At 36.3% G+C, this 19,179-nt stretch overlaps 3 protein-coding genes across 5 annotated transcripts; all 3 read left to right on the top strand.

Moving 5' to 3' along the window:
* Positions 1-5,316: 5,316 nt before the first annotated feature.
* On the top strand, positions 5,317-11,695 carry LOC103932410 (DNA polymerase eta). Of its 2 annotated transcripts, none has more exons than XM_048573921.1 (16): positions 5,317-5,481; positions 6,128-6,299; positions 6,393-6,504; positions 6,601-6,771; positions 7,409-7,573; positions 7,710-7,813; positions 8,008-8,127; positions 8,214-8,337; positions 8,857-8,970; positions 9,103-9,318; positions 9,663-9,771; positions 9,868-9,998; positions 10,442-10,514; positions 10,604-10,737; positions 10,952-11,060; positions 11,152-11,695. In XM_048573921.1, the coding sequence occupies exons 1-16, from the start codon at positions 5,406-5,408 to the stop codon at positions 11,442-11,444; spliced, it is 2,223 nt and encodes a 740-aa protein (XP_048429878.1). In that variant the 5' UTR covers positions 5,317-5,405; the 3' UTR covers positions 11,445-11,695. The 2 variants fall into 2 exon arrangements, with proteins under 2 accessions (XP_048429878.1, XP_009340278.2); XM_009342003.3 differs by having other exon boundaries at positions 5,318-5,481; positions 6,179-6,299.
* A 197-nt stretch (positions 11,696-11,892) lies between these two features.
* LOC103945195 (proteasome subunit alpha type-4) lies at positions 11,893-14,778 on the top strand. 2 transcript variants are annotated; one of them, XM_009355735.2, is made up of 2 exons: positions 11,893-12,053; positions 13,887-14,778. In XM_009355735.2, exon 2 carries the CDS (start codon positions 13,898-13,900, stop codon positions 14,648-14,650), a length of 753 nt encoding a protein of 250 aa, XP_009354010.1. In that variant the 5' UTR covers positions 11,893-12,053; positions 13,887-13,897; the 3' UTR covers positions 14,651-14,778. The 2 variants fall into 2 exon arrangements, with proteins under 2 accessions (XP_009354010.1, XP_048429879.1); XM_048573922.1 differs by lacking the exon at positions 11,893-12,053 and adding an exon at positions 12,155-12,280.
* A 1,637-nt stretch (positions 14,779-16,415) lies between these two features.
* Positions 16,416-19,179, top strand: LOC103932408 (haloacid dehalogenase-like hydrolase domain-containing protein 3). Its single transcript, XM_009342001.3, is given in 5 exon segments — positions 16,416-16,574; positions 17,714-17,907; positions 17,909-18,106; positions 18,367-18,573; positions 18,696-19,179. Coding segments are annotated over 4 exon segments (762 nt in total). The 5' UTR covers positions 16,416-16,574; positions 17,714-17,847; the 3' UTR covers positions 18,993-19,179.

Raw genomic sequence — 19,179 nt, 5'->3', positions numbered from 1 at the left:
TAGATGTTCTTTCTTTCCAAAATTCAAGTATACATTAGGGTTTCTTCCTTGAGCTAGCTAGCTAGCTAGTCAGTAGTTTAGACGTTCTAAACCAAAACTAGAGCATAATGATTAGGGTTTATTAAGGATAAATTAGGTTCTCATCTCTTATTTTTCTTTTCATTAATTGAAACCTTATTTCTTTTTCATTTTTGATCAAAGTTCCTTGACTAATCTCCATGTCATTGTTTGAATATTAAAATTATTCACAAGTCATCATTTGTCAATTTTAAAAATAAAAAACTTATTAATCATTTCCAAATATATCATTTTAGTATTTTTTTCATATGTTTCTATTTTTAATTTGTACGTATATTCTTTTTAGTTTTAATTTGTAACCATAATTTTGAATTTTGATATGTACCCATATTTTTTATTTAATTTGTACTCATAGTTTTTTTGTGAATGTACCCATGCTGATTATATGTATTTATTTTATATTTTAAATATGTTAATAGTTATTTCTTAAACTATATCAATAGTTACATGGGTACATTATCTTTTTTCTACAAGTATGTGAAGCATAATATTACTATATTATTGATTTTTAAGTAATTGTTATATTGTAAAAATATTATTTAAATTTGTTTAAATTTTATAACTTTTGGGATATTGTATGCATAAATGTAGGAGTTAAATATATTAAATAATATCATGGACTTTGATCAAATTATTTAAACAAATAAGATTTAATTATAACAATTAGGTTGATTAGGGATTGAAACCAAAGTGCCCCTTTTTTCAATATTAAATTTGTTAAAAAAAAAAATCAGTCAAAAAAACCAGGTTCATGAATTAAATATGCTCCTTCAATTTTTCTTTTCTTTTTTTTTTCTTTTTTTTCAGTAGGCTTCAAAAAGTTGATTAATTACTAGTCAGATAGCTGCACTCATGTCCAAGCTTCTTATGATGATAGTTCTGTGGGAGAGAGTTGGTTCACATCCATCCATGTGATCTGCTGCTCAGGGTTTCTAGGCTCTTGATGAATCGCATGCTTATGAGTTCGTTAAATCAGTTTTCACTTCATATGACATGCACAAGCAATCAGTAAAAAGTCAAAATTAAAGAAGCAAAATTTGACGAAAACAAAATTAAAAAACAAACATGATAATCGAATTTTTAGTCAGAAAATACATAAATTAATGAATACAAAAACCCCAATGCAACTTTTGTTTGGAGGAGTTAGATTTGAAATTACACTACATTATTTGTCACCCTTAAATTATTTTATAGGATGTTATCCACACATTCATTTTTACTTCTCACTGAACATCTCAATTGTCGGTTGTCGGATCAAATGAATTGAAGAGAATTAAATGATAGAAATTAACAAAAGACGTGTGGAAAGTAAAAAGAGATGTGTGAATAGCAGTTGTCACATCTTAGGCTCGACTCCACCGTAGCACGATATTGTCTGCTTTGGGCCCCGACCACACACTCACGGTTTTGTTTCTGGAAACTCACATGAGAACTTCCTAGTGGGTTACCCATCTTGTGAATGCTCTTGCCCGAACTCACTAGCTTAGGGTTCCGATGGAATCCGATGTCAGCGAGTTCCCAAAATGCCTCGTGCAATATGGAGGTGGGCATGTACATATAAAGCACATCACTCTTTCTCTATTGGTCAATGTGGGATCTTACAGCAACACCACCTGTTGAAATATCCACATCGACCAAAATTCTGTGAAAAAAAAAGTTTAAATATCTCAACCCCACTCCAACTAATACCAAGACATTTTTCGATAAAATCTCATACCTAACGAATTGTGCAGGTGGTAATTACCAAATTGGGGACAATATAGATGTTGGAAATTGGTCTTTGGCCCGTCTTTTTGAAAATTCTATGCCATCGTATTTATAAAAGGAGTGTGTTATCCACACCTATTTTTACTTATCTTACAACTTGTGTTAATTTCTGTCATTTGATTTTTTTGAATTCATCCGAATCAACAGCCGGAAATTAAAAAAATGTGTGAAAAGTAAAAAAATGTACATAGATAACACACCCTTATATAATATGGCTTTTGATGAAAGCTCTCTCTTCATGGTTGGATTTACCATGGTTCAAATTCATCTAGCTCACTCTCTTCCCCTGACAATGGCAGGAGCCGGTGCAACAGTTTGCCCTATAGGCCTTTTAAGAGTTCAACTAAGTTCCAAAGACACACGACGCACCATCCTCCTGTATGGGTTTTGATAGAAAAGTTAAATTGAAGTTAGGAAGTAAAAAAAAGTAAAATTGAAGTTAGGAAGTCAAAAAAACCTTCTCTCTCCCGAAAGGTGAGAGTTTTTCTATCTGCGTGAGAGGTCTTCTCACTGGGTTGTGAGTGGTAAAAATTCCAACGAATCGCTTGGTCGCCGGCCCTAGCAGTGGTCAGGGTCGGCGGCAACCCCTTTTTCTTTGTTTATTTCTTTTCTTCATTTCTCTTTTTATCTGTGTTTCCCCTGTTTTCCTGTTACTTTTTCACTGCCATCCCATCCCCTTACGCCTTCGATCGGTAAGCCCCAAATTCCGACCTTCCCCTTCATCTTCTTCTTACTATTTTTTCACCTACATGGTTCTAATAAATCCATCTTCTGTCTATTCCATTTGGCTCTATCTTCCTTCACTCCCACAAATTTCCAGATCTGTACTTGCTTCGCCTTTCCACTTTTTGTGGGTTAATCGGATGGTGCTTAGAGTTCCAGCTCAGGTGCACCACCATTGGGATGACAATTCTATCCATTAAATTCGATAACCGTGGATAACCGCTCGAATGAATTGGATTTGAATATGCAAATTTGGGTATGGTATGGATATGGGGAAAAATCATGAACTTTATTTGGTTATGATTTTAGATATGGTTATAGGGTTCCCAATCCGTATCCGTCTTCGAATCCGACCCAAATATATATAAATATATATATATATATATATGATATATAATATAATTTTATTCAATTGATCGAACCCTCCTTATACTAATTTATTATGCATGCATTAAACTCTATACTATCTTTATTATGCACCAAACATCATGCATGCTGCATACCAACAACCTCATCAATTCAATATTTTTATTGTTATACTCAACCAAATTGATTCATTGAATCATTTTATATATTAATTATCAAATATTACAAGTTTATTGGATTCATCTATCTTCAAGAGTCTCACTGTCATGAAATTGATGCATGTTATCATGAATAACTTCAAATATATTGTTAGTTTTTTGTAATTGGATATTGCTATTTAATGACGGATTTAGTATCTACTAAAATTTATAATGCGTCAATTGGATAAATATATATATTTTTTTGTTTTTTGAAAATCCATTACCTGGTGGATATGGTTATGGATAATCCCCGATAGTTAATTTGCGGTTATAAATATGGTTAATTTTCGTGATTATGAAGATGGATATAGCATTTCCATCTCAAAACCGAACCGTTGTCATCCCTACACCACCATCCACTTGTCCACCGCTCTCGGCGCTGTTGCTTGTTGTATTTTCCACTGGCTTCTTTTCCTTGGTGGTTGCGATTTGGATATCTGTGGTTCTTGTTGCAGGTAGGTGGAGTCTTCTCCTTTTCATTTATGGGGCTTTGCCTTTTTGGATCTTCCGCGTCTGCAAGGGAAGCTGGTTCATTGTTGATGGTTGGTGCTCCGGCGACGACAGAGGAAACCGGCTGCTTGATTTTTCTGGTTTTGTGTTTTTCTGTTTTGGGCCCCAAAGTTTGTGCTGGGCTCTTTTTTGTGTTGCTATGGAGGTTTATATCTTTGTTTTGTGCTTGTATTGTAAGTGGGCCACCTATGTATATGTGTGCGCGTGATAATAATATTTACCTTTGACCAAAAAAAAGAAAGTTAGGAAGTCAAAGGAGATAGCTCAATATAGAGATGTGCTATCAACCCATCCTTTTTTACTTCTCACACATCTCTTATTAATTTATGTTTTTTGATCTTATTCATTTCATCTGATCTGACGGCAAAAAATTAAAAAAATGTGTGAGGAGTAAATAAAGGTGTGTGAATATCACACCCCCTCAATATATTGAACTATTTGACCAAAAAAACATATATACACATTGAATTGAATTGATTGGACTTGTGTTTTACCTAAATTCTTACCCTTGACTCAAATTTCAATTGTCTTGCGTTTCGTCATTTCGAAGTTCTTAAAAACCTAAAGACCCGTTATAAGTTTTAATTTTCACTTTTTGTTAGTAATAGAGAAGTAAGGGATGAGCAAAGATGAAGGTTGTTGGTGTCGTCGTGCAAATTACACTCCCGTTATCCTCCCCTCGACAGAATATTAGGGTTTAGTGGTTGGTGACTGGAAGCACCTTTAGATAATGAAAAGTTTATAATTTTGGTTCATCACCTCTTATACAAGGCTTCAACTAAAACGCTTTGGTTTTGCTGGTTGTTTGGAATAATTCTTATGCCGCCTTCGTCATACGAGTTTTATATATTCATATAGTTTTGTGAAGATAACCTAGTTGCATATATATAAGCTTAGCTTCTTATGGAGCGGAGTTGCGTGGGAGAGAGATGAATAAAATTTGAGAATGTAAATTAATCGCCTTAACTTTAGGCGATAAATACTATTTTGGGTTCAGTTTGAGAAAGAGAAAGATATTATTTTAATAAATTAATATAAAACGTTGAGTCGGCGAGTCAAATGCTGCTGTGAACAAAAGTAAAAGAACTTTGATAAAAAATTGAAAGGTTTTAGTAAAAACATCGCGGACAAGGGATGAGATCCTAATTTAACCTTTTATTATCTTCTAAAGACCATCTCAATAAAGTTTTATTTGATTTGGAGACTATTTGGTCATCAGTATGAATCAAACAAATTGACAATTCATTATAAAAATAGTATTTGTTATTATAACCGTTGGTTTGTTCAGAACATGTGGAGAGCTAAAAGGTCCTAAAATTAAGTTAATTAATCTCAAGATGATTCCAAGAAGATAAAAAAGAAAGAAAAAAAGATGGATAGTTCAGAGAGATGTGCTATCCACATACCCCATTTTACTTCTTACACATCCCTTGTTAATTTCTATCCATTGATTTTCTTCAATTCATCCGATCCGACGGTCGAAAATTAAAAAAGTGTATGAAAAGTAAAATAGAGTGTGTGAATATCACATTCCTAGTTCAGACCATGACGTTTGCAATATTTCGTGGCCCACTCAAGCCCAAGTAGTCTGAATGCCGAAGCTTTCCATAAAGCCCAAAGGCAATGTGAGAGGGCAAACCTTGTGCGCACTTTAGACAAATGGCGTACGTCTTTACTAACTTACGCCCACTACAATTTTTGCCGGTCGTATACTATTACTGGAAGAAATTGGATTTGGAGGGAAAAAGAAGAGAGAAGAAAATGCCGGTGGCAAGGCCTGAAACCTCTGATTCCAGAGTCATTGCTCACGTCGACATGGACTGCTTCTACGTTCAAGGTCCCTTTCTCTCCCCTCTCCTCTCCCCTCTCTCTCTCTCTCTGGGTCTGTAATTGTATTTTTCAATGGGGACTGTTACTCTGTTAGGGTTTGGAAATTTATAAATGGTAGTAAAAAAATGCAGTCTTTAGATACTCCCATGTGAGTTTTTTGGATAATTGGTATTAAATTGTGATTTAATTACTAAAAACCATAGCTTTCCGGCCTTTGATCGAGAAAATTGAGACCGATTTCGCCTCTCTGAGCAGAACAATGCTGAAATGTAATCTTGTCAATGTGAATTGTTGATTGTTGTAAACTCTTGAAGTTTCACAGGCTGGCCGAAAACTAGTAGACAATGAATAACACGTAGAAATGAAACATTTTCCGACTTGAGAAGGGAATTTACCTTATTTGGTTGATGATGGCCTAGTAATAAGCAACACATACGAAAGCTACTCTATGGGATTAAAATTGTTGTTGTTGAACTGATTAGCTTATTGAAATTGGAAAATGCTTCCACACACCCGTTTAATTCCGTTTGGATAAATTAGGATAAGTCGTTATTATATAACTTACACATTATCTTGGGACATTTCATTAAATGATGTTAACACTGTTGAGAGAATTTTTCTGTTCTTACGGCCCCATTTTCGCTAAATCTTAGAATTGTATCCATGGTTTTGTCGTGGAGTCATATCGTCTATCTCACTTACAGTGGAGCAAAGGAAACAACCAGATTTAAGGGGCTTACCAACAGCTGTGGTACAGTATAACGCCTGGAAAGGTGGGGCCTTGATTGCTGTCAGCTACGAGGCCCGAAAATGTGGTGTGAAACGGTATAATAGTGTTCTTGTTACAACTTCTAGTGCCTTTTTTATAAACAAAAAAGTTTTTTTGTGTCAAGTCTACAACTGAGGCATGATTTTCAGTTCGATGCGAGGTTCTGAGTCGAAGCAAGTTTGCCCACAAATTCAGCTGGTCCAAGTCCCAGTAGCTCGTGGTAAAGCTGACTTGAGCACATACCGCAATGCGGGATCAGAGGTCTCTATGGTTTGAGAGACATTAATGTCTTATGGATTTCTTATCATTAGCGACTCTCTAAGAGAATTGTACTTATAATGAACTTATTTTGTGTAGGTGGTTTCTATTCTGGCAATGAAGGGTCGATGTGAGAGGGCATCAATTGACGAAGTGTATCTTGATCTTACTGATGCAGCAGAAACCATGTTAGTGGAAGCTCCTCCCGAGAGCTTGGAAGTAATTGAAGAGGAAGCTCTCAAGTCGCATGTTTTGGGGCTTCAAAGCGAGGTTAGTTAAAACTTAACACATGTCAATGAACTATGTTTATTTTTAATGTTAATGCGTAGTGTCAATTTGAATTATCATAAATAGCATAGGTTGGCAGAGATAATATGTCTCCAATTCCCTTATGAGATAACATGATGAACATGTTTAGTTGGTCTCTTTTTCTTTTATTTGTGCGTGTTTGGAGTAGCAGGATATATCAATAGTTCAGGGAACATTAACGTTTTACATGGATCTTGGATTCTTGATTATCTTTCTTCTTTCCATCCTCTCAGCTCTCTCTCTAACATGCATCATGAAGCAGAATAGAACAACGTAATATTAAACATTTACATACCCAGATTAAAATCCATTTACACACCATTTTGAGTCTCTTACTGCATTTATTCCTTTGTGTTGGAGTTTGTGTTTATTTTTATTCAGTTTTTGACTATTTAGTATAGTATAGAAGTTTTAGCTTAGGTAATGAACTTGGGGATAATGGTGTACTTTCTGAAAATTTCTAGTAGGCCTAATTTTGCTTCTCAATTTTTATTATTAACGTTGTTTATTCAAAAGCAGGATTACTCGATCCTCTAGTTTTATATATGCTCATCTTGCATTAGAAGTCTGTTATAATACTGAAATTGGGTTCATTCAGGACAGCAGTGATGCCAAAGAAAATGTGCGAAAATGGCTTTGCAGGAGCAGTGTTGATCGACGTGATAAACTATTAGCTTGTGGGGCACTCATTGTTGCAGAACTCAGGTTGCAAGTGTTGAAGGAGACTGAATTTACTTGTTCAGCTGGCATTGCTCATAATAAGGTAGAAACCAAAGTGGTCCTTAGTCTCAAATTTTCTAATTTTGTTTTCCTTTGTGGACTATCATGTTGTCAAGGACACTTACCCTTATGACGAATTTTGATTTTTGTGTCATCAACTATATGTGATTTGTTATCAGATGCTGGCTAAACTTGCAAGTGGTATGAATAAACCTGCGCAACAAACTATTGTTCCGTTCTCATCTGTAAAAGGATTGCTAGATCCCTTGCCAATTAAGAAAATGTGAGTTTGAGATTGTTCTACCCGGAATAAAAGATTTGTGTCAAAATGATATGCCCATTATGTGACTACAACCTGCATTGCAAAACTACATTGCTTGAAGCATGAACAAAATAAAACCAGATTTAATTATATGTTTCTTAGTTTTATATTTCCCAATAAACAGTGCATAGTTGTAAAGAAATCTTTGTTTTCAGGAAGCAGCTTGGAGGAAAGTTGGGGAGTTCATTACAAAGTGACCTGGGTATTAACACTGTTGGTGACCTTTTGCAGTTTTCAGAGGCAAAACTACAAGAACTCTATGGAATCAATACCGGGTGACTACCTATCATTGAATTATTTTCTTTGAATGACAACTTGTCATGATCTCATTTCTGATCTCTACATAATTCATGAATCACAGTACCTGGTTATGGAATATTGCTAGAGGGGTCAGCGGGGAAGAAGTTGAGGGGCGCCTTCTTCCGAAAAGCCATGGTTCTGGGAAGACATTTCCTGGACCTCAGGCTTTGAAGACGATTGCTTCTGTAAGTAATGCTCTCCAATAGACAAATTCGCTTTGTAGCTTGCACTAGCGGTGAATGATTTTGATCTCACGTACTAGGCCATCATGGGATTTAATCTCGTAAATGTCACTCAACTAATGGGAAATGTAAATATGCCAAGTCTCCTTGCTTCTATTGAAAATTTTTAGTTCAATATAAACATCATGAGAAGTTACATGAATGTCACTATTTAATTCAGCCGCACACATTCTTTGTTGTACTGGCACTCTGCACTCACTGGTTTACAGTTTTTCAGACTTATGGTTCTCTCATAGTCTCATTTGAGATGACACAATCGCAAGAAATTGCATGCAGAAATGGCTAATGTGACTTATAGGTATTCGAGCATAACAAAATTTCAGTTTTATTTCAAGTAATCATATATTTACCAAAATTAAGGGGATGTGGGAAATTCCTCATTGTGTTACACATGGAATGAAAGGGGCTTCTATAATATATTCTCTTCAATGGTCGTCATACCAGGTTTTTGGTTCTTTGCAGGTTCAGCATTGGCTTAATCAACTTTGTGAGGAATTGAGTGAGCGTCTTCAATCAGACTTGGACCAGAACAAAAGGATAGCTCACACACTAATGATGCATGGTACTGCATACAAGGTACCTATCTGTTTTGTGTTCGAACCTTCTCTTTTTTACCATTAAATTTTCCCCTACCAGTGGAGATACTCTTAAATTTTGGGTATGGTTTCTTTCCATTTTGCTTTGTTCTGACCATGATTTACCCTTCAGGCCAGTGATTCAGATTCACATAAGAAGTTTCCTTCGAAGTCTTGTCCCTTAAGGTATGGGACTGCCAAGATACAAGAGGATGCTTTTAGTCTATTTCAAGCTGCACTACGAGAATACTTGGGATCATACACAGCCAAAATACAAGGAAATCAAAACAACCAATGGGGAATAACGTCGCTTTCTGTTTCAGCAAGTAAAATTGTTCCTATACCATCTGTAAGTTTTACCAAACTTGGTTCCTAGTATATAGTGTATGGTTCATCCATTGTTTCTACCTTTCCACTTTGATTTCTAGGTCTCTGCCCTATTTACAACCGCTTAAAACACTTCTAAATGGTCATTTGCAGCATGCCCTAAAGAACTTTACAAGAACCGTTAGATATTGATTCTTTTTTCTCAAAACGCCGTGTAACATTTGCGATCATTATCTGCTGGTTGATGCTTCAGAATATTAGCATATTAAAGAAAGTCAACTATTCTATCAGAAAAGAAGTATTTGGACAAATGCAATCCATTTTTTTATAGCATCGTATTTACTATGTGGATATGTCATCTTGCAGGGAACAGCTTCAATCACGAAATACTTTCATGGCAATCATACGTCTTGCTCTTCGACAATGCAAACACAGGATACCATTTTTGAAGAAGCTGATCCTCTGTCACCTGCAGGTATTTCCAGTCTCCTAGTTGTCCTTTGTGTGTAATTACTAAATATAGTTTCAAATCAGTCTTAATCACTCTGATGGAAGCGAAATGTGGATTTAGGTAAAGAAAGCAACCCGGAGGTGAATGTAACTAAGCCACAGATTGAGTTCCCTGGTGGAGAAACCACGATCAAGCATGCTGTGCCTAGTTCGGATCAACTGGAAGACAAAAAGGATTTGTTGAATGACCAGGTTTTTCAATTATTTTTTTTGAGGTTTACGTTTAATTGTGCACCTGAAATCTAAGCAACCAGAATGTATATACTATGAGATTTAATAGTAATTGTGTCTTATGGGCGGAAATATATCATCTTTAGATTCTCTGTGCTTCAACTGACTATGAGATTGACTCCATTATGACTCCTCTTGTGGCCTCAGTTTCCAATCTACAGTTGCTTTACTTTCGTTTTACCCACTTTCTCAGTTGTGTTCAATTTAGTTACTTTCCATGGCATTACTTCACTGGAAAATAGCACTTATCGTATTTTCACTATTTTTATATGATAATTATACTATGCTGTGCGATGCTAATTACAATGATTTAATTGCATGCTTAGTCGTTTATTTGTCATCATTTCCTATGAAACGATTCTGCTCGGGAATATGAGAATCATGATTTACTCTTTCATTTGCAGAATCCATGTTGCTCTTCAGAAAATCAAATACAAGATGAATTCACCCAAGAATCTGTACCCTTGTCGACCTCAGGTAGTATCTTGCACAGGATGTAACTCTTGGTTATCCCACCTACTGCTTTTCTTTTCCTTCTGTCTGTATAATTAAGGATATCCATGCAGGAAGCGAGCACTGCTCACAAATGAATCAAAGTCGACAGATGAACATTAATTATGGGGAAGAACCATGTGTTATTACATTTAACGTGCCTAGTTCCAATAGGCAGGAGCAGAAAAGAAAAGCAGTGAAAGACAAGGTTCTTAAATCATTTTTACCATCTCTTTGATTCATTTTTGTCTGTGGCATTGCAATAATGTCATGAATGCTACCTTAAATCTAGGATGATGAAGAATGAATATATTTTGCAACAAAGTAGTCGTCTTCCTGTTTTTTAGCCATCAAGTGCTCGTATATGGGAAGTTGGGTTTGTAGAAGATTTGGCTTAACTTTATGATGATACTGTATGGCAGGGAACATCTTCGATATTGAGATTCTTTAAGAATCAAGATCCATCTTGCGCTCCACAAAAGCCAGAACGTGTTAAAAATACTGAAGATGTTAAAGCACCGCTATCTGTTGGTAAATTTGTGTCCTGCCACTGTCTCGCTTTAAAATCGAAAACATGAAGACTCGTCCTTGCCTCTCTTGCTAAACTTGAGTTATATTGCAGGCTCCCAGTCTAGAAATGATAGCAGTTTGGATAGTAATCAATCTGAGCTGCCAAAAGAAAGACCCTTCGAAGAAGCTGGGGCTTCCAGTGTGGGTGGTTCATCTCAAATTGAACAAAGAACAGGAGCATCATGGAGTTACAATGTGGATGAGATTGACCCCTCTGTCATCGATGAGCTGCCACCAGAAATACAACAAGAAGTTCGTGCCTTGCTCCGGCCTCACAAGCGGCATAATGTAGTAAAACGGGGTTCCAGTATTGCTCATTATTTCTCACCAACCAAGAACGCATAGTATATGATGTCGTTCTGCACATTGCTGTATTTAAATCGAAGTAATTAGTAAATACTTGCATAGAATCTGAGAGAACCTAAGAACCTTACAGATTTAAGGTAGCTTTTGGCAGTGCCTTGTGTATATTATAGTGCACTTGTATCATTCCTTGGACCACATCAGCTTTGCTGATAACATTATAAGCACAGTATAGTTTACTTATCTTCCACCCGATGTTAAATTTAATAAATTACAGAAAGTTGTTGATCGGATCTACTTGTAAATACGAGATTTTAGGTTTGAATTTTATGGTTAGCAAATTCGATATTATCGGATTCTTTCTATCTGTAAATCAAGAAAACGGTACGGGACTCTTTAAAAATACTAAACATAACGGGTCGAAAACAAAGGGTCCGGTATAAATTTGGGCTGATCCAAGTCGTGCTTTAAACCAACGGCCCAGATTGATTGATGTGCACTAACCTTTTGCGCAAGACAAGAGAAGAGAGAGAGAGACTATACAAACACCTTCCATGGTTGATTCACCACTCTCTCTCTCTCTCTCTCTCTCCGATTTCGTGCTTCCCAGACTATCTCCGATTCTCTATTGCTCAAGATCTACCCAATCAGGTCCACTTCTCTTCTCTCTTTGTAAATATCTGAATTTTTGTGTCTTGAATTTACATAAGCATTTCTTTTCATGGTAGATTCGTGCTAAATTTCTGGGGTTGTAGAGAGAGAACCACAGCAGGGTACTGTCTATTTGTTTTCAATCCGTCGGATTACTCGGCGTTTAGGAGGAATTAGGGACAATTTTTACTGGGTTCTCTTTGTGAGTTTTTTAGAAGTTGAATAAGGTAAAAGATGAAGCTTTTTGTTATTTTCTAATTTTTCTAGGTCATATTTTGATAGTGTTTTGATCTTTCCTGAGAATTTCGGCACTTTAGCTTTGATAGTGAGATCAATTCTTCATCATTTTGGTTTTGAAGCAGAATCTTTTCGTATGTTTAGCGAAAATCCGGTTCATTGGTTGTTATTCTAATTCCAATGCTTCCCTTTCGACTTTGTAGTCAATGCTTAAACGTTGCTTGTTCTTGATTCAGTAGGCTTGTCGGCCTTGCTGATTCGTCGATGGTGCTAAATAAAACTCAATTTGTTTCCTTGAATGGTTAAGTTACAGTATCTTCATTGGATGTGGAAATTAGTACGAGTTTTCTACTGCTAGAGGAGTTGTAGTATTTTTTATCGATTCCCAATAGTTTTGGAAGGAAATTAGAGTCAGAAAAGACTGGAAATAAGCTATGGTTTTAATTAAGGTATAGGGTTTTAGCCTGGATAGTGGATACTGATATCAATTTTTATAGTTTAAAGTTTAAAGTAGAATCCTCTTGTAAATTAAGTTAATATCAGGTTTAATGGTTTTGGTCTAGTTCCATTTTTTTTTTCCTTTTCTAGTTATGCTCAGAAGTAGTCTACGCCTAAACTCTGCTTATGATTGACCCAGTAGCCTTGTCCATTGTGTCAAGATGTGTATTGATGCCGTATAAAATTAAACCTTTTTCTTTGACGGGTCACGTTACAACTTTCAGTATCTTTACTGAATGTGGAAATTAGTGTGATTTTTCTGCTGCTGTAAAACTTGTTTGCCTCTGGTAAATAGTACGTGAACTGTTGGCCTTATAGTTGAGCAATGGTCTTAAAGAGTGGATAGTAACTTTCTTACTGCAAGTATTAGTGATTGCGGCAGATAATAACATGAAAGTGGACGATGCTAGATGCGTTATTTATATCTGTTTGTTAGGAAGTTAGACTATTTGCAGACACATACCTATTTATTAAAATATGGGTTAATATACTGTAATTTTGACCAATATTCCCAGTCCATGGAAAGAGAAAAACGGGTGGAAATATTACCACATGTTGAAATTTCAGCGACATAAAATTTCAGCAGTATATATGTATGCAATTTTGTTTGGAACCTTCATATTCATTCAGCTGTTGGGAACAAGCAGGAACACTTTGCGGCTAGAGTCAAAAGGCATCTGCAAAAACTTGTAGTGAATTTCAGTCTTTTATGTATTATTTCTAAATCAGACAACTTTGTGGGAAGTTTACCCCTTCGAGTCCAAATTTGAGTGCATACCATTGGAAAAAGTGATGTTACTGATGTATGCTCTGTTTTAATTATTTTAACTTTATTAACTTGAAGCTACAAGAACTATTATTTTCTTCCTTTCCACTGTAGGGTTTATTCGAAGAGCCGTTTCAATTTGTTCGAATACGTTTTCATTGTTTCTATAGATACTATTTCTGAAGATGACATGTTTATTGGATGCATTCCTGACTCGTTTAATTCCTGAAATTTCATTTGTAATTCCATGTTCTTAAATAAACTTTGATAATTGCCATTGATACTTCTTATGAGCTGGTATTTAATCAGTTTCATTGTTTTACATATTTCAGTTTGATATCAAATGTCTCGAAGGTATGACAGCCGCACGACGATCTTCTCTCCTGAAGGTCGTCTCTACCAAGTTGAGTATGCTATGGAGGCCATTGGAAATGCAGGGACCGCAATTGGGATATTGTCGAAAGATGGAGTTGTGTTGGTAGGTGAAAAGAAGGTGACTTCCAAGCTTCTTCAGACCTCTACATCAACAGAGAAGATGTACAAGATTGATGACCACGTCGCATGTGCAGTGGCTGGGATAATGTCTGATGCCAACATCTTGATCAACACAGCCAGGGTCCAAGCACAGCGCTACACATTTGCTTACCAAGAGCCAATGCCTGTTGAACAACTAGTCCAATCTCTGTGTGACACCAAACAAGGCTACACGCAGTTTGGTGGGCTCCGCCCATTTGGCGTTTCGTTTCTGTTTGCAGGTTGGGATAAAAACTACGGTTTTCAGCTGTACATGAGCGACCCAAGTGGAAACTATGGCGGTTGGAAGGCTGCAGCCATTGGGGCAAACAACCAGGCGGCACAGTCAATGCTGAAACAGGACTACAAGGATGAAATAACAAGAGAAGAGGCAGTTGAGCTTGCGCTGAAGGTGCTGAGCAAGACAATGGACAGCACTAGCCTGACATCCGATAAGCTCGAGTTGGCGGAAGTATTTGTCTTGCCTTCGGGTAAAGTGAAGTACCAGGTGTGCTCCCCAGATGCACTGAGCAAACTGTTGGTGAAGAGTGGAGTGACTCAACCTGCCGCCGAGGCCTCTTAGGTTTTCCTTGTTCCAATTAGACGTGATTTTCAGACAATGTTTTGGCATTATAACATTTGAATTGCATGTTTCCTCACTTTGTATGACTTTCTTCCAAAACATATGATGGATTTTGGCTCTTGCACACAGACACAAGGCATCTTGAATAAGCTCTCTTCCGGTGATTAAGGCTCGTTTGGAAGTGTTTTTAAAATGACTGAAAGTGTTTTTGGTGAAAATGTTTTTGAAATCAATTCTTAGTAAAAATTTACGTGCATCGTGGAAAAGCACTTTAAGTACTTTTTGCAAGAAACACATATTTGGTGCTTCTTCTAAAAAACAATTAAAGTGCTTTTAGAACTCAAAATCAAATTTCTTCAAAAACATTTTGAGTCATTTTAAAAGTACTTTCAAACGAGTCATAACTCGAGCAAGTACGTAGTGCATCTTGACAGCATACGGTAGACCGACCCGCTTCATTTTGTATCTGTACTTGTTCCCGATAGCGAGCCAAAATACGCATTACGAACAAAAAACTTATACCATTCTTGCCAAAACGCCAAGTTTGTAATCTGCACTGCGTTAAAGCATCATCTGCAAATAAATAAAGTGATTTGAAAAGAGTCCAGGGACAAAAGTCCTGGTAACTTTAGGTGCCTGATTAATTTTCAGGTTTCGCATTAAGTGCCGCCAAACGCCGAGTTTTGGTCTCGAAACTTTGGATGGACCAAAAACCATAAACCGAGAATGCGTGGAACGTGTTTTCCCGGTGCACAATACCACAGGCAACCCAAACCAGCCCGCGAGCGTCCATAGTTTTCAACTTTTCACTGAGACCCTCGGATTTAATTTATTTATACTTGCAACTCCTAAACTTCTTTTTTTATTTATATTTTTGGTCACCTATGAGAAATCGGGACTTTAGTCTTTAATAGTTTATCTTTTGCCACATCGCAATCAGGTTCCAATTCATGGCAGAAAATGTGTGACAGCTTTATTTATTCCTAAGCATATGTTTCCACTCCATAGTAAATACAAGAGGAAATTATAATATGTTTAATATATCAAAATGAAATTTTTTACTGATTATTTGCCATTTCAATTAATTTTTGTGGCAGCATTAGAAAATATTATGTAAAAAATATGAAATGATAAAGTCTTCATAAAGAGTTCCACTTTTGAGTGAGTTTTTTTAGCATTTCTCTTGAGTCTTTTCCAATTAGAGAGGAAGTTGAACCATATTAATTGGAATTCTCAATGTTTTGATGCTTAAACAATAATGCTACAGTCTAATGTTATTCATCTTTACTTGTAAGTGAAATGTTTTAAGTTCGAATTTTGTAAATGGATAGTTCGATACAAATTTATTTCTCCACTCCTTAGTACAGCTATATAGTTATATCAAAAAAAAAAAATGCCCCTTTGAATTTTTGCTTCACTTTCCTGTTATTTACAAATTTATCGCTTTAATTAATACAACGATAATGGACAAAAAATGAAATTTGAATTATACGAGTCAATCATAATTAAGTATTTAACATGTAATTTAAAATATCGCATTGTCAAAAAAAAATCAACCAAGATTTTCGGATAAATCTCAAAACATCTGAAAATATAATTTTGAAAAGACATTTATATTTTTGTCAATTTAAAAAAAACAAAGTCACCACACGGCAAGTCAGCAGGAGGGGCCGAAAAGAAACAAATAGTAAAAGTGCGGGGTGAAATTTTTAAAACCAAGAAATAAAGCAATCAACCAAATTCGCGGACACAGATTACAATTAACTGCGCCTGCTGTATGTGATGTAATCCGCTTGAGAAGCTAGGAAGGTGACTGATTTATTTATTTCCTCGTCCTCCATGAACGTGCAGCTGAAGCTCTATGACCATAAACGGCTTTGCGTTTTCTACTAATTCAGATTCTCTCCCCCATTTCGGCATCTGGGTAAGCTTCAAAATCTCTTCTTGCGAAGTATTTTCGATTTTATTAATTTATTTTGGTGGAAATTTGAGCTTGATTTGGTTGGTATCTCATATTTTTTTAAAGCTGCATTTTCTCTGATTATTCTATATCCGTCAGAATCTGATGTGTTTATTAATTTATTCGGTTTTAATCTTTGCGTGGAATCTTTTGTTGGAGTGCTTTATATTGGATGTTTCTTGAAAAATTAGAACATTAAAATTAAATGGATTGGAATATCTGCATTTTACGGCAAGTTCGTAATTTTTTAGTTGTGGTGATTGGGGATGAACAGAAATGCTAAACTTTTGATGATAGAGATAAAATTTGGTGTGATTTGGGCATCTGGGTAAGTTGGAAGTCTGATATAGTAGTTGGATTTGTTACAGATTCATCCTTTAATGCTTTTGTAAATCTAAAATTATATGTTGGGGGAAGGGCATTTTGTTATCATCAAGATGCTATGTAAAAACAAAACATAGGATGTATTATCTGTTTGATTATTGCTTTAAGGGTGCCTTTGACTAAGTATCTAATGCTATTAACTATGCAACTCAGAAATCATTTGATCTTGATGTATAGCATTTGTTACATCTGTCATTTGTTGAAGGGTGTCCGGTGAAGGGCTAACTCGCTTTGGTCCTTCGTAATTTTGTAATTCGTGATTGTGATCAGCATCTGTATCTGATTCCGATTTATGTTTGCGGGGTTTTTATGTTATTAGAAACTGAGAAGCAGTGCCTTTTACATTTTTTTTATTGTATACTAAGAAGCAATGTATAAGTAGGAAATGTAGATATAGCTGATGCAGGTCATCTTTTTCCATTCCGGTTTGGTAGACTAAGAAGCAATGTATAAGTAGGAAATTCATCTTAGTTTTATTTGTACTAGGAAGAAAGTTGGGAGAAAAGAATGATATTTAGACGGGGTGGTATTCATGGAGTGTTTGTAATTTGTTTGAGTTCTTTTCATCTCTGTATAGAATTCCGAGTCTGATGACATTAATGCTATAAGATAAACGCCGCAGGATTACAAATCTGAATGTGATGCTATTTTGACAGTACTAATTATCTGTAATTGGAACGTTCACATCGTAACCTAATAAATCTACTATGAAAATGCAGTGATAACTGGAACTCCTTGAAGAGGTTGGTTGACTGCAGCAATATTTGGTGCTTTGATCCCAACGTATACTGAAAGTTCCTATATAGGCATTTAGTGGTTCATTTTTTGGGATTCACTACAATACAGTTTTACAATGTCATTGTTGTCGAAGTTGCGGTGCATTACAGTGGATGTGACTGGCACATTGCTAGCATTACAAGGGAGAGCTTGGTGACTACTATTGTATGGCAGCCAAAGCTGTAGGGCTGGAATGCCCTGACTACAAAAGGGTGCATGAGGGCTTCAAATATGCATATAAAGACATGGCCACCAAGTATCCATGTTTCGGGCATGCTGCGAAAATGCCCAACATCGTATGGTGGAAAACTTGTGTCAGAGACTCCTTTATAAGGGTAAGATATTTGACATGGGTTCTCGAACTTGATCCAGTTCTCTGTGATAACTAGCTTCTCGACAACTGTTGTATGTGATGCCAAGGTTTTGTGGTGCTTCTAAATAACTAGCAGAACTTGTTAATCTAGAAAACTGAGAACATCATCCCCCTAATAGAATTTAGACAATAAATAGTATCAGCTAGGACTTTCCAACAAATTTTCTCGAATAATTTTCTTAATAATGAATTGTGAAATGGACATCTTTTTTTTTATAATAGGCTGGATATCATTACGATGAGGAGACATTTGAGAAAGTGTTCCGACGTATATATGCATCCTTTGGTTCCTCTGCTCCTTATTCCATCTTTCCTGACTCCCAACCCTTTCTAAGATGGGTCCATGAACAAGGTCTTAAAGTTGGAATTATTAGCAATGCAGAATACCGTTATCGAGATGTAATTCTTCCAGCCTTGGGTGTGCACCAGGTAAATTAGTTAAATCTCTGTTTCAGCAGCATTACTTGACACTTGGGTATGCAGATCCCTTGGTTTTGGTTTGCTTTCATGTCTTTCTCATCCTGATTGTATCATATCAATGGTTTTTTCAGGGAACCGATTGGGATTTTGGAGTGTTCTCTGGTGTAGAAGGTGTGGAGAAACCAAACCCAAAGATTTATGAACTTGCACTCGAAAGGGCTGGAAATCTGTCACCGGACGAGGTTCTGCACATAGGGGACAGCATGCGCAAAGACTATGTCCCGGCAACAAGTATTGGGATGCATGCATTGTTATTGGATAGGTTCAAGACATCTGATGCCGATGAGTGGAGGAAATCTGGCGCAGTTGTCCTTCCCGACTTAGAAGCTGCAAAAGAATGGATTACTTCAGAGAAGTCAGCAAGCTGAGCTGCTGAAGGGCATTTTCGCCGGTGATGCTGCTGTTAACTTGTAATCTCTTACCCGTAAACGATGCAATTCTGTTAACTTGTACCTGGCCGGCGGTGCGTTTGTGCAATTTGTTTCTGTACCATCTGAATCAAGGCTGTAGCATTTGCAGCAAAATTACAATGGAAAAGAGATGCTTTTGGTTCAA

Source organism: the organism of the source record quoted next, unplaced genomic scaffold, assembly GCF_019419815.1.
Source record: "Pyrus x bretschneideri cultivar Hongxiangsu unplaced genomic scaffold, Pyrus_bretschneideri_v1 Contig7, whole genome shotgun sequence".
Lineage (NCBI taxonomy): Eukaryota > Viridiplantae > Streptophyta > Magnoliopsida > Rosales > Rosaceae > Pyrus > Pyrus x bretschneideri.
The sequence above is the reverse complement of the archived record's forward strand: the minus strand, read 5'-3'. Positions and strand labels throughout refer to the sequence as shown.

Excerpts from the sequence above, each read along its gene's own strand:
- LOC103932410 (XM_048573921.1), top strand. The coding sequence starts at position 5,406 with ATGCCGGTGGCAAGGCCTGAAACCTCTGATTCCAGAGTCATTGCTCAC. Across the intron at positions 6,505-6,600 it reads ACCGCAATGCGGGATCAGAG|GTGGTTTCTATTCTGGCAAT; the intron begins GTCTCTATGGTT and ends TATTTTGTGTAG. Across the intron at positions 7,574-7,709 it reads CTGGCATTGCTCATAATAAG|ATGCTGGCTAAACTTGCAAG; the intron begins GTAGAAACCAAA and ends ATTTGTTATCAG.
- LOC103945195 (XM_009355735.2), top strand. The coding sequence starts at position 13,898 with ATGTCTCGAAGGTATGACAGCCGCACGACGATCTTCTCTCCTGAAGGT.